Genomic DNA, 14,035 nt, shown 5'->3' with positions numbered 1-14,035 from the left:
TGAGGATGCAGACCCTAGTTTTGCTACAAATTTAAGGTGTTGAGGTCATAATTTACATAGGCCTTGCAGAATCTGCAAAATGTTAATAATTTAAAATAAATAAATAGAGAGAGATCATAAATGGATCTCAGCATCATATAATTACTGATGGAAAGGGGTCAAATATGCAGAATACGCTGGAAAAGTAAATAATGTGCCTGACCTGGGGGATTTCTGAAGAACAGTGGACAGAGTTTAACTGCCCAGGACAAACAAATGACTCATGAACAACTATCACAAAACATAAACACAGACGCTGTAAACTTTTGAACTGGTTCATTTGTGTAAATATAGTTCTTATTGGGTCTTGTGGATTATATGTAAACATCTGTTATGTGAAATAGTGTATTCAGGGCAGTGCTAAATAAAATAAAATAAAAAAAATAAAAAGGCATATGTAAACTTATAACCTCAACTGTATGATATGTACTATGAAGGCACTTAAATGTACCACTTTACCAGATTTCCCATTCCTGTGCAAGATAAAATATCTTTTTGTCAATCAAAATAGTCACTTTGACACAAACAGAACACAGCACTCAGCTGCTCGTTTAACATTTCTAGCTTTAATTGAAGCTACATCTGGGACATACAGTGCTTGGTAAGCCACACATGAAAATGAGGCGTGCATGGTTGTTTTATATGAGATAAGATTATGAAAGACACCACTAGCGTGGACAGTGGGACAGTGTGTGTATGTGTGTAACAAAATGGCATGTGCTGCCCTCAGTGTACTTCAATGACAGTCCATGGCGTGTGTTTGTGTGTGTGTGTGTGACATTATCAAACTATTGACGTTATGAACACACACAAGCTAACACCAGTGCATTTTCAAGTTGTCCTGTCTGAAACGTCCAGAGGCTGGATGCAGACAGTGGGCTGAGTGAGACGAGGCTGCGCAGCAGGTATGAATCCTCACCACAGGTGCGTCTCCCGGATCTCAGCAATGACCTGACTGGCTTTCTGTAAGGCCTGTGGACACACACAGAGGGGAGGGGAGGAGTTAGCATGGGTCTGAATATGTTTACCAATCCTAACCAAGCTAGTTGGTTGGTTATAGCGGTGGGATCGTTTCAGCTCTATTGCTACGGCCTTGGCTTGCAGAGGCTAATCTGGTGCACTTTTTTTATCGTTGCTGTGGCTGAAAATAGCAGTAGCATTATATCTGTGTGCAAATTTATACAAACGACAATGAAGGAAGTAGGTTTCAGTTTTCAGATTTTCCCGTGCTGCAGTCTATATCACTAACTACAAAGGAAAAAAAACAAACAAAAAAAAAAAAATACCACTGGTAAAAAAAAAGACAGAATATTTTTTTTTGTAATGATAACGTGCAAATAGACTACAAACAGTAAACAAATAACAGTAAACAATTTTCTTCTTGATTAATTATACTTAGGTATACTGTTTGTCCTCCACAGATATGTTACATGAGAAATTTATTCGATGAGAATGATCATATATAGCTATCTATATATAGCTATCACTTTAATCTCATCTATTCAGCTTCTGGGCAACCAAACATGGGGCTGTCTAGACAGAGTTTTTACTTGTTTGGTGGTCTAGCTAATAAATGTATAAATTTGTCCACCCCTGAGGTTAACTACACAGATTTCTGTGGCTAAAGGCTACCCGTCATCCTCTAATAATCTGCACGTCTGACATGTTTGCGTCCAGGCTTTGGACCCATGTGGTGCTATTTTATGTTAGTAACTGGAGTGACAGGATGTGGTGGGGGTGGTGGTGATGGTGCTGCGAGCTTGCCTGCAGCATGTCTGCGGCCTCCTTGCGGCGCTGTGCCATGTCCTCTGACTCAGTGAGCAGATCGGCGAGCAGGCCTGATTTATACAGCTGTCCTACCAGCTCACTCTGCAGACTGTCTTTCACATGGTTCACCAGAAAGTGCATCACTGCCTTTGGTACGCTGAAGAACACACAGAGAGGGAGGGAGTGTGTTAGTGATGTTGTTAGTGGGTCAAATTTGGTCTAAATGAGATGTATACTTATAAACAAATCAAAATGACAGGATTTGGTAGGAAATCTCTATTTTAATTCACTGATTTATAATCTTATCAATTAATATTTTTGTTAAACTTATTTTTCCTTGAACATGAAGGGTAAGCATTAATCAAGCTTATGCAAACATACAACTAAGCTCTCCCACAAATGGACAAATCGGGAAGAATGCTTTCCAGAGACTACACTGAAGTGTACCCTAAACTTTACAAATAATAGTTTCTTAAATATTTAATTCGTTACAGAGGAACTATACCGAGTGTGAAACTGGGACATACTCATCGAGCACTGAATATGTGGCAGGGTTATTGTTATTGTTTTATATCATAAAACATACGAGCCAATCGTGTTCTGATATGCATACGCAGACCATAGAACACGGTTTAACCACGAAATCAAGGTGTGTAGAGGTGAAGTCATTTTCAATTAGCATATAAATAGAATCTGGCTTTCTTAATAACAATAAGCATGCAAGTGTGTCACATAATGAAACTTGATTTTTTTTTTCTTTATATATAAATAAACAAACATTGTTCAAACATTTTTTGGGTGATTACATAAAAAAACAAAAAAAATTCTACTCATTTTAGACAAATGGTATAAAATCAGTGGACATAGACCATGTCGCATGTTATATGACTATGATGCACAGGAAGGAAAACCATGTTAGATTCCATGTTAGATTACCTGTGTAGTGAGCGTGCAGGCCATCTATTATACTGAAACAGTGAGTACACTTTCAAGGCTCTGAGTGGTCATAATACAGCCAGAGATCCGTTACCTGTCCTGTATGTTCTTGCGTACGATGAGGAAGTAGGACTTAATGAGCCTCTCAATGACCTCGCAGTCCCTTTGCTCACGAGCTGAGAGTTTCCTGACAACCGGTACAGGCTGGAAAAAGCAAATTATTACTAATGAGTGCTGGCAAGCAGCTAATAAAACACACACACACACACCTCTCCAATTAGATTAAAACTAAGCTCATTTCTTGTACACATTGAATTAATTTCTCAGTAATTAATCCGGTGCTGTTCGAGCTGGAACACAGAGTAACATGCAGTGTGTGTATGGTTTAAACCCAGCACTGTGGTCTGTGGTGTGTAGTGTGTATGGACACACCACATCTAGTAGGTTGACTGCATGGCCTTTCTGAGGGCTGGCTGGCAGAGGACCCGGCTGCTTCGGCTTCTCATCTGACTGACCCTCTTCTCCTTTTTTCAGCATGCCTCTCCAGGTCCCTGTGCCCGTTTCATGATCAGCCTGAGCGCTGGTGCCCTACACACACACACACACACACACACACACACAGTGAATTTAATTGCAATACTTACAATGAGGATGTGCTGAAATATCAGCCACTGAATATACTTTTGGTTTGAAAATGGCCAAACGAAACGGGTTGGGGTTTTCAGCCAAAACACACACAAAAAATTGCTGAACATTTGTAATGTTTACGTTTCTATTTCTGAAGCATAAATACAACAACTTATCGAAACGGAACACTTCAGTCTTAATAGTGGTTAAAAAGATGTAGCTACACCTGTTCCTTTGTTGCCAGATCAGCAGGATTCCCATCCTGATTAAGTCATTTTAATCAACTTCAATGGTCTTGGGATGATAATTGATTAGAATGTTTCATTTTGGAGCTGCATAACAGTAAACTGGGTCGGATGCCCAATCTGGCAACCCCAAATATGCTGTATGGGAACCGTCTTCATGCATGGGTAAACTTTCACATTTTCAAGCACTACTTCATCTGTAGGCCACATGCAGAAACAACATCCATACTGGAATGTATTGCAGTGCTGGATTGGCATTGAGATGATGATTTTCCATCAGCTTTTCCAGATGAGTTTCATTCATGCCTACATTAATCTGGATAGATCTCACAACTGCACTTTCATTTTAAAATGCTCTCAGTCTACACTGGTGTTTTCAAACGTTCTCCAAATTTGCTCGTCCGCACCAAAACGTCTAAAAACGCTTACATCCCTATACTGCGTGTGCGTAAAAGCGTAACTTTAACCTGTGTTATTTCCATCAGGCATTTACTTAAAAACGCAAACTGAAGGTTGTGCAAAGTGACATTCATCTTTAACAAAGTTGTCTAACTGGACAGTAGGCACAACAACTGCAGAACATCGTCATGGGTCACACGACCACGTCACATGACTAAAAATAACTCATCGTTTTTTTAATATCTCCATTTTCTCAGTTCACGCTACAATGTGAAAACGGTGTTTTCAAATGTATCCACTTGGTAGAGCATTTTAGCTGGACAAAAACACCTTAGAGTGAACGGCAGGCCAAAAACCTAGAGAAAAAGCTGTTTTTCAAATTCATCCGGATTAATGTACACATAGCCTACAACATTCTGGCACTTGACTGAAATGTTTCTCATGATCTTAAAAACCTTTTCATCTGAAGGTGTATGATTAAATGATTGAAATCGGTGTTGTAGACAAAAAATATAATTGTGCCGACGTATTCATTTCTTTCATTAGAAATCTCACATTTTATTTGCAAACTAATTTTTTGTTTTTTTTTTAAATGGATGACTTTAGCAGCATACAGTAGGTGTGAACTTCTTTAATACTGTTTAAAAAGCATCTCAGGGGGATTCCTCAAGAAATCGGTTGAGAAAACGCCCATACATTTCTACAAAAAGGGTGTCTACACTGAAGATGCTAAAATACTAAATAATTCCCATAGTTCCATTCGTGTTAATCAAGAGATTTAATGACTTTATTATTATTCTAAAATGTGGGGGGTAATAAAAAAAATTTGTGCTTCTAAACTTAGATATATACTAATTTTATATATACATATACACACACACATATACATATATATATATATATATATATATATATATATATATATATATATATATATATATATATATATATATATTTATTTATTTTCTTTATTTGGGGGCATGGATACTTTGAGAGTGGCTACCTGAGGGCCTCCAGATAAGATAAGATAATACTTTATTAATCCCTAGATTGAGAAATTAGGGACAAATGAACCCATTCATAAAACACAGGATAAATAGAGCAAAAAAGCACACATTTTCCATAACTCTTGAGCATTAGACTGTGAAGCACTGTGGACCTTCAATTAAAATGTCAGGTCAATACGTCCAAGACATACAACAAGAAAGACATTTATGACGGTGCCAACAGTCCTACATGACATCAGCAGCTGTTGGAAGCAACCTAAATGAAATATATACACTGTAAACACAGAAGTCTTTGGTCTCAAAGACATACACTGCTGTGTTTACAGCTCTGACTGACATGACCTTTCACATTTTCTGCCCTTGTTTTAAAAAAAAAAAAAAAAAAAAAAAACAAGATTATAAAACAAAACAGAATATAAAGCAACTCTGTATCTTAGTGTGGCTTGCTGCTCACTGGGATTTGAGACTCGAAGAACTCACCTATAGAAACAATCAGCATGCAAAAACTCATCATCATCTACCTGAAGAGAACACACTCGAACACAAGCATTCCCTTATAATCACAGCAAGAAGATACTCTAACCAGAATCTCTTTCCAAGAAACAAGCTCACGAGTCAGAGGTCATGTGCGTCAGACGTGTTCCACAAACAGCTCAGTATTGGGGTATTAAAGCCATGCCATGCGCACACAACTATCGTGCGCGACACACACCTTAGCGACATCGCCCTCAGTTAAGGTCTGATCACTGGGGGGCAGAGACTGGCCACCGGGACCCTTCAGAGTCTACAGAGAGAAAGCAAGATGAAGACTGCTCGCTAGACAACTAATAAGAATCAGGCCTTTCTAGAAGAGAAATAGCCACATGTTGCTTCTTTCAGTGCACAAAGCTTAGAAATAGCATAAGGAAAATGAAATATATGTGTCAGTGAATGTGAGAAAAGATCCAGATTTCAATACACTACCTTGTCTCGAGGTACAGCCTGGGGGAGGTCTCTCATTCTGTTACGCCTCTGCTCCTGCACGGATTACAGCAGAACAAACTTTTTGGTAACATGGCTTGTAAGATTTCTTCTCCAAGAGATCAGACTAACAAGTTTGGATCTGAAAATCTATGTAATTCTTAGATCAGGGCTGTGGCTGTATGGTCACCAAATAACACCAACATAGTGTGCAGCCATGGTCATTACCAGGTTTAGTTAATAGATTTTTGTGCGCTTGATTCAAACAGGGGTTTCCTCCCTCAGTCCAAAGACATGCATGGTAGGCTGATAGGCATGTCCAAAGTGTCCATAGGGTATGAGTGGGTCTGTGAATGTGTATGTGATTGTGCCCTGCAATAGATGTGTACCCCACCTTTTGCCCCATGCCCCCTTGGAGAGATTCCAGGTTCCCCGTGACCCAGCAAGGATAAGCAATATAGAAAATGGATGGATGATTCAAACAGAGCTATTATTAATATGTAGGTGCTCTGTGCTTCGGTGAAACACAAACAGTATTTCGCCCCAGAACGATTCATTTTCAGACTGGTGAAAACGACATTTTACAGATTCCTACTGAATTACAATCATGGAGGTCATCTGTAGGCACTTAAATTACACATCCAGCTAATCCAGCTCGAATAAGGCTTTAGATACGATATATGGTCAGAATATTTTCACGAAAATTATATGGTCTATTTTTTTTGGTACAATATAGTCAAAATAGAAAAGTGCAGAAGCAGAAGAAAAAAAAAAGGATCCAACCTCTATGTTGTTGTTCATGAGTCCACAGGCATCTGCAAAGTCTGGATGTTTGGTGTTGATGTACGCCAACTCGATAGCTACCAAGTTGTGAACCTGCAACAGAATGACATTCTGAAGTGACACGTCCAGCCTTTGTAGAGTGACAGAATTAAAGAACAAGAGAGAGTCGCACCATCTCATTAGTGACGGGAAGTCTTTTCCTCAGGAGAGACGTGACTACTTCTACTATGGCATCGTGGAGCTTCGGAAAGCGCAGCAACTCCTGAGAACAACGGTCTCTTTTTCAAGTATTGCAATGTGTTCATTCATGCAGAAGTTTATAGAAAGACAAGTGCTAAATGACAGATGTGTTCTGTTCCAACTAGCTGGTTTTTGAAAGAGAGGGGTTTGCAGAAGGGCCCCAGATTAAAAAGAAAGAGAGAGAGAGAAAGATAACAAACCTGGGTGCTGTAATTACTGCAGTGCTGGATGATTCGCTGCATTTCTTCATGTACGAGTTCCACACAACGCAAGCTGGGCTCCTCCAAACGCTTCACCTGTCTCTTCACCAGCAGCTCAAACGACACCTCGGGCACAAACAGAGCAGGACGTGGACCCTGCACACACACAAGCGCTACATCACCCTGCTGTCCTCACGATATCTTCAAAAGCAGGCTACACTACCCAGCAACCTTTGCATAAAGCTATCTGATCCAACAGTAGGCCAGGGTCTATACAGCTTCTGTGCTTTACTGTAGTATGAATACAATGGAAAATGCATTAATGCCTTCTAGGAAATTTCATGTCAATGTTGCAAATTAGTTTCTCAAGAAGGTATCGTTGATACGTCTAGAATACATTAAAAAAAAAAAACAGCCAAACTTCACCTTAGAACAAGAGTTTTAAGAGGTAACCGTGTTTTTAATTGAGATCTGGAAAATCACCGTGGCGTTTCTGATGGCTGTGAGCACATCTATGGTCGTAAGTCCACCAAGAGGATCGACCGACTCCAGCGTCCTCCCAAACGTTTCGTGGAAAATATAGCAAATCCTGGCACCACCACACCTGAAACAGAAGCAATGGATTAACATGTGCTTAGCAGCAGGACTGCTTAACTGCAGGAATAACTAAGCAATGTAGAAAATGTCACTGTAGATAAAGTCTCGGGGTGAAGACAAGGAAAGCCGGATGGAGAAGTTCAGCAGAGTATGTTTTGAAGCAACAAAGAGAGCTCGTTCTATTTTATTTCTTCACTGAATCAAGTTCACCCTACCAGCTTATTTAGAAAAATACACACAGTTCAGCAGTCTCGATGTATTTGGCTGTTCCCTCGATAGTGTTGCAGTACTCTGCGGCGAACTTGGTGATGAGTTGCAGCAGGGTGGCGTTCTTGTCCTCCACGGGCTCCCCATAGCTGCTGAGCAGAGACTGGTACTGAGCGGCAAGGACGTTGATACGCGTCTTCAGCTCTGGCAGGCAATCCCGAATATGGTGCATCAGCAACCTGAGACAGACGAGATGTTTAACATGGTGAGGGTGAAAGCACACTTATTTGCATTAAAAAGAGCCAAGTGGAGAAAGCTGACCCGTTATAAAGAACGAGAAATTCTGTAAAATAAACAAGGACACAAATTAAAAGGTGCAGTTTGTCAGTTTAGCACTCTCTGGCAGAGAGACAAAATGTATGCATAAGACTTCATTTCCCTAAAATGACCCCAACTCCTGTGTTGAATATATGCGTGCTTTGTGAGTTGCCTTTTAAGAAATTAGTTTACCCGAGTGTGTGTTCACACTTGGCCTAAATACTGAATACGAGTACGCACCCATGACTGATTCTGGGCTCGTTCGGGGAGGAGAATTCCTTCTGAACCGTGGATGCGGATTTCCAAAATGGTAGGCGCTAGGTTCATCTGTTTGCTTTGTTTTTAAAATCATTTTCCTTTGGTACCAACATTTAAGCTGCACAGAACAACATTTACAGCATTTGGCAGATGCCCTTATCCAGAGCGATTACATTTATCTCATTTATACAACTAAGCAGTTGAGGGTAGAGCTCATCCGATTGATCAGTTTTGCTGATTAATCAGCACCAATAACCGATTGTTGGAACTACTGGTTATCGGCAAAAACCCACACCGATAGTTTTTCACGGTTGCATCCATTGCAGGAGCGGCTGAGAAGGGCATCCTTATTATACAGTACGAGAGCACCCTCTAGAGGCAAAATAAAAACTCACTGAAATTTTGTTGTGTTATTTGAAGTGGGGTTTTTTTCCCCATTTTGGATCTTTCTAATTTTTGTTATTTTGGAGCGTTATTTTTTGGTTCAGTTTGGATGTATATATTTTATTTACTTTAACATTTATTAAAAGTTAATATATATATATATTAATATTTATTTAATTTTTTAAAAAAGTACAGTACAGTTTTATGGTACAGTCAGTACTGTTTATTTTTGTAATAAAGTTCAGCAATATCTTACTTTGAGTCTTGTGTTTTCATTCAGTATCAATTTTAAAAAGTATCGGTTGATTAATCGGTTATCAGCAGGTTCTGCCCAATTAAGTTATCGGTATTGCTAAAATCCACAATCGATTGACCTCTAGTTGAGGGTTAAGGGCCTTACTCAAGGGCCCAGCAATGGCAGCTTGGCCAACATCTTAACCACATGTGGACACATGTAAACGCATATAAACACTTTTTGGATGAATACCATGTCATCATGCAGGAATACCCTTTCCCAGTCATCACGAAACTTGTAATGTGACAAGTTGAACCAATCATGTTACCCTGTGTACAGTGCTGGGAGTGATCACTTCCACGCATGATGTGAACTGAATTATAGCTCAGTGGCAGCGAGGGCCAGACCACATTTTCAAGAGGAGCTTCCACACTTCACCACACGTACATGCTCCCAGGGTAAAAGACCCAGAGACCTGATGTGATATAGAAAGCCCACATCTAAGAATGCTTCAACAATACACCAAATGATCCAATCACCATAGCAACAAAGAAACATCCTCACAAAGGGCACCACCTCTATACCTTCGGTGCGTTCAGCTGAGCCAAAACGTGTACCAAAGGTTCATCTGTGAGTCATAATTCCTGCTTAAATGGTCATGAAACCGCGCCCTTTCAGCTCAAGTCTACCTCTCAATCCTTTTGAAAAATGCAACTTAAATGGGCGTGGATGGCTGTGAGAAGAAGGGAGTGGAGTGGGTGTGGCAGGGGAAGGCAGGGGAAAGCGTCTGTCATAGGAAAGCATCACGTGCTGTCATGAATAATTAAGAGACAGCATCTTCTCATAGGACCAGAACACGCAGTCTCATGAATAATTATGAAACACAGACGCGTCATCGAAGTGCTATAGTACATTCCCATGTCACTGCATGTGACGTCCACACGATGTCAATTTTAAACCCGGAAGACGAGCAAAAATCTCAAAATTAACTAGTTTTCTCGTACAATGAATGGATGCTAACATCACTGTCTTTTATGATGTGCGACAGAAACACCTCTGTTAAAATCTCAGAAAATGTAGTTCAGTGTTTCATGACCCTTTAAGTTTTAAGTACTGTGTGTATATATATGTGTGTGTGTATATATATATATATATATATATATATATATATATATATATATATACACACATACACAAAGAAGGTATGTTGTTTGGGGTTCAGTCTGACAGTTAAATCTGAGGAACATTTCATGTGTCCTGTATTATTATTGCTTTTATTAAAAAAAGAAAAAACTTGCACTTTTTTCTACCAAGAGATCGTCTTGTCATGTATAAAAGGCAGAGCTGAGTGGTTGTGCGCGGAGCCGGTACATATTTTCAAAATGAGATAATTATTCTGGGCCTAGAAACACAGACTGCACCTTTAAATGGAATTGTAATGATGTCCTTTAAAGAATTGTACCTATTCAACGTTCTGGCCAGGTATTTGGTTCCGTTTCTGCTAGCTAAGGAAGGATACTTCTTCTGGAGGAAGGCATACTCGTCACGGATAGCATCAGTCACTGATTTCTTGTTGTTGATATCAAGCTGACTCCTGGTTTAAATCAGGACAGAAATAAACACACAGGGAGATACAAAGAATGTGGTGTATTACGTATAACTAATACATCATGTTCTTGAAATAATAGAAGGCTTTGTTATTCTTTGATCACCTATTGACAACTCCTATGAGTCCCAGTTTAACAGGAATGACTCTGCCCATGAGTACGTCCATGGCGTCTGTGCCAGCATCCATCAGATCCAGTTTCGTCACCACAGCCAGTGTCCTTCGGCCTGACAATAACAGAAAACAGTGCATGACAGTGAGATGCCGCTTTAGAAAACAGCTCCAAATTCTATACTGCAGAGTAATTAGTGAAAAATGCATTGGCTGAAACAGATCCACACACACACAAAAAAAAAGGTCAGTGTTTGACTAACAGACTGACCATCGGGGTCGACCTCACGAGCCACTTTGAGGGCCTCGGACGTGGCCATGTCCGTGTTGGCGGCTGTAACGGCTAATATAATGCAGTTTGGGTTGCCGATGTAATGCAGAATAAGCTCACGGATTTGGACCTCTATGTCTTTGGGCTGATCACCAACAGGAACCTGCGAATAAACACACAGCAAACCACGGGTCATTTGAAAAGCTTGATGATCAGGATATGACCATGTGCTGAAAGACAGAATCACCTTTGTGATACCAGGCAGATCCACCAACGTGAGGTTCACCACATGAGGAGAGAAGATCTTTAAGTGGATCGGCTCATTGCTGATGCCCTGATATACACAATAAGATAAAGTACATCAGCACACCACGGATAATACAATTATAAAGCCGTGTACAAGTTTTTATTACTTTCCGACAGGAACATACATACCTTGTTGGTGCCAGAAATTCTTTCTGTTTCAGCTTCAATTTCTTGCCTGATTTCATCGAAATCTGTGTAGATCTTAAACACATGAGACAGAAGTTTTATGTTGTTGCAAAGTGAAGAAAAAAAAAAAAGAACACTCAAGGCCATCAGGTATTTGATAATAAATACTAAAAATCTAACAGCACAAATGTCAGCAACGTATTTTTCTTAGATCTCCCTCTAGTAAACCAGTAAGATGACTTTTAATCCCTAAATAATATTAAATATTGCGATGTAGAGGGCATCCTGCACCATCATGCACAGCTCTCTGAGATGGTTGCTTTCTTCTAAGAGTCTGTGTAGTTTTAACCCTCTTACCCCGTATGGCCGAAAAACCGGCTTGCCCGTCTTTGATCTATTCCCGTAAGGCCGATATAGCGGCTTTACAGTGTAAACGTTATCCCCGTAAGGCCGGTATTACCAGCATTACTCTGCTATGATTCCTTACTTATTTAATTATTATTTTTTGACCCGGAAGGTTGATGACGTCACGACGTGATTACGTTATTACGCCGTCATTACGATGAAGCTGATCCAAGCGTGAATATTGGTGTAATAGTAGAAGTGAACTAAAAATGCCAATGCGAAAAGCTAATCGTGTTCCAGCTGAAAGTTACACCTACAGTGAACACAGGTACATCTAAAACAGTGAAAAAAAGAGAAAATGTACACAGTTACACAGGCGAGAGCGAGGATTCTAGATAGTAACAGCAGTGAAAGTTCAGGCGATGTTGAAACCGAAACCGACGCAAACTCTCCTGATTCAGACCCTGATCCGTCTTCAGCATCAACCAGTGCGACCGACACTGCAGGGGTTTAGAGTCATAACGGGACCATTTCTGTGCATTCGTGAAAACACTACCTGCCGGTCTGATTATCACCAGAAACTTGACTTTTGGTGCTGAAATGCATTTATTTAATTATTATTTACTTGAATTTATTCAAAGGCATTGACCACGCTGATGCTCGTATGGTACTTCTAAATGAGTAGAAGGATTTTAGCGAGCATTTTTCGTAATTTCTCTAGTTAAGAATTGTGCTCTAAGTTTAGTAAAAACACTGAACTGCTTCATTTTCAAAGAAATATTACACAAATACATTATTATCAGTTATTTCAAGGCCTAAAAATGTTAAAATTAAAATGGTGATTTTGGGGCCAATTTTGGTCCAGGAACTCAGGGTTGGCGTGCTGTTTCTATGGGGACTATAGGGTTGTGGGACATAATACTATGGGAACTTAGGGGTAAGAGGGTTAAAGAAGCGGTTTGTGATTTTTCAACAGTCCTCAGTTAAAATAAACATGTGAACAGAAGACTTAAAGAAAGAAATTAGGCAGAGACATTGAATGGCAATATTGAGAGTCAGTCAGTGCGTTTACATGGATAACAATCATCCAATATTAACCCGATTAAGACAATACTCTGATTAAGAAACTAGCATGTAAACAGCAATTTTTAATTACCTTAATCCGATTAAGGTCATACTCGAAGTAAACACAAATGGAATTAAGACATGTGGAGTACTCACGTTTTAGTCGCATTATCGACGTGCATTACAGACATGTACACACCTTAATCACACTATTAACGTCCTGTGGGAGTTCTCACCGCATTTTGCGACAGGACACTTACACAAACGGCAGTGCTCAACCGTTTTATGGCAAAAAAAGAGAGCACGGCTGCGTCCCAAACCTTGCCTACTATAGACCTATAATAGACGAAATACATGTATCTCGGTTACTATACAGTAGGTAAGGTCATGGTTTTGGACGCAGCCCATAGCTTCAAGCAGTCGTCTATTTGCACGTACAGCATGACAAATAATTAACCACACTTGAACCGTTCGTAAAAATTTTAAATAAAAACACCCAAAACTGTATACGGTACCATAACGAAGACGAACTGTATGTTGATACGTGAAATTCTGGAGGGACGTCGGACGGCGTGGGGACGTAATGACGTGTGCTGTTAATCGATCTATGTTCTATAACATGTACAACGGGAACATGAAAGGAATATTCTAAAAGCGACTCATGTAACCACCTTAATCACAATATTGTCTTATTCAGAATGAGGTCAATAATTAGATTACTGCTGTCCATGTAAACGTAGTCAGTATTAGAGCTAGAAATACTTTAACTATATTATAAGCTGCACATTTTAAAGTTGCAATACATTGACAGATAGACTGATTGTCTCACCCATAAAAAAATGCTTTTGTTGTTCCTGGGGCAAAGAGCGGTGTTCGGATCCTTTTCCTTAATAAATAAATGACCGAGAATAATATTTTTGTCTCATTTGTTTAATTTGGTTCTCTGTCTGTCCATTTTTAGGACGTGTGTGAAAATATGATGTTTTAGGTCATGTTTATGCAG

The 14,035-nt window shown here is 39.7% G+C and overlaps 1 protein-coding gene across 5 annotated transcripts in view; it reads right to left on the bottom strand.

Moving 5' to 3' along the window:
* Nucleotides 1-585: 585 nt before the first annotated feature.
* The window catches only part of dnm1l (dynamin 1-like), a 22,706-nt gene continuing 9,256 nt past the window's right edge, over nucleotides 586-14,035 (bottom strand). For 3 of the 5 annotated variants that reach the window (XM_047157238.2, XM_017474982.2, XM_017474983.3), the window contains 16 exons: nucleotides 11,626-11,697; nucleotides 11,438-11,524; nucleotides 11,191-11,353; nucleotides 10,915-11,035; nucleotides 10,665-10,796; nucleotides 8,040-8,246; nucleotides 7,687-7,807; nucleotides 7,204-7,359; nucleotides 6,936-7,025; nucleotides 6,764-6,856; nucleotides 5,984-6,037; nucleotides 5,733-5,804; nucleotides 3,175-3,330; nucleotides 2,837-2,946; nucleotides 1,804-1,963; nucleotides 586-1,011 (listed from right to left, as the gene is read on the bottom strand). In XM_047157238.2, the coding sequence (XP_047013194.1) occupies nucleotides 955-1,011; nucleotides 1,804-1,963; nucleotides 2,837-2,946; nucleotides 3,175-3,330; nucleotides 5,733-5,804; nucleotides 5,984-6,037; nucleotides 6,764-6,856; nucleotides 6,936-7,025; nucleotides 7,204-7,359; nucleotides 7,687-7,807; nucleotides 8,040-8,246; nucleotides 10,665-10,796; nucleotides 10,915-11,035; nucleotides 11,191-11,353; nucleotides 11,438-11,524; nucleotides 11,626-11,697 (1,851 nt within the window). In that variant the 3' untranslated portion in view covers nucleotides 586-954. The remainder of the gene's footprint in view (nucleotides 1,012-1,803; nucleotides 1,964-2,836; nucleotides 2,947-3,174; nucleotides 3,331-5,732; nucleotides 5,805-5,983; nucleotides 6,038-6,763; nucleotides 6,857-6,935; nucleotides 7,026-7,203; nucleotides 7,360-7,686; nucleotides 7,808-8,039; nucleotides 8,247-10,664; nucleotides 10,797-10,914; nucleotides 11,036-11,190; nucleotides 11,354-11,437; nucleotides 11,525-11,625; nucleotides 11,698-14,035) is intronic. The other 2 variants (XM_047157239.2, XM_017474984.3) reach the window with 1 other exon arrangement.

The sequence above is a fragment of the Ictalurus punctatus genome, chromosome 8 (assembly GCF_001660625.3).
Source record: "Ictalurus punctatus breed USDA103 chromosome 8, Coco_2.0, whole genome shotgun sequence".
Lineage (NCBI taxonomy): Eukaryota > Metazoa > Chordata > Actinopteri > Siluriformes > Ictaluridae > Ictalurus > Ictalurus punctatus.
The sequence above is the reverse complement of the archived record's forward strand: the minus strand, read 5'-3'. Positions and strand labels throughout refer to the sequence as shown.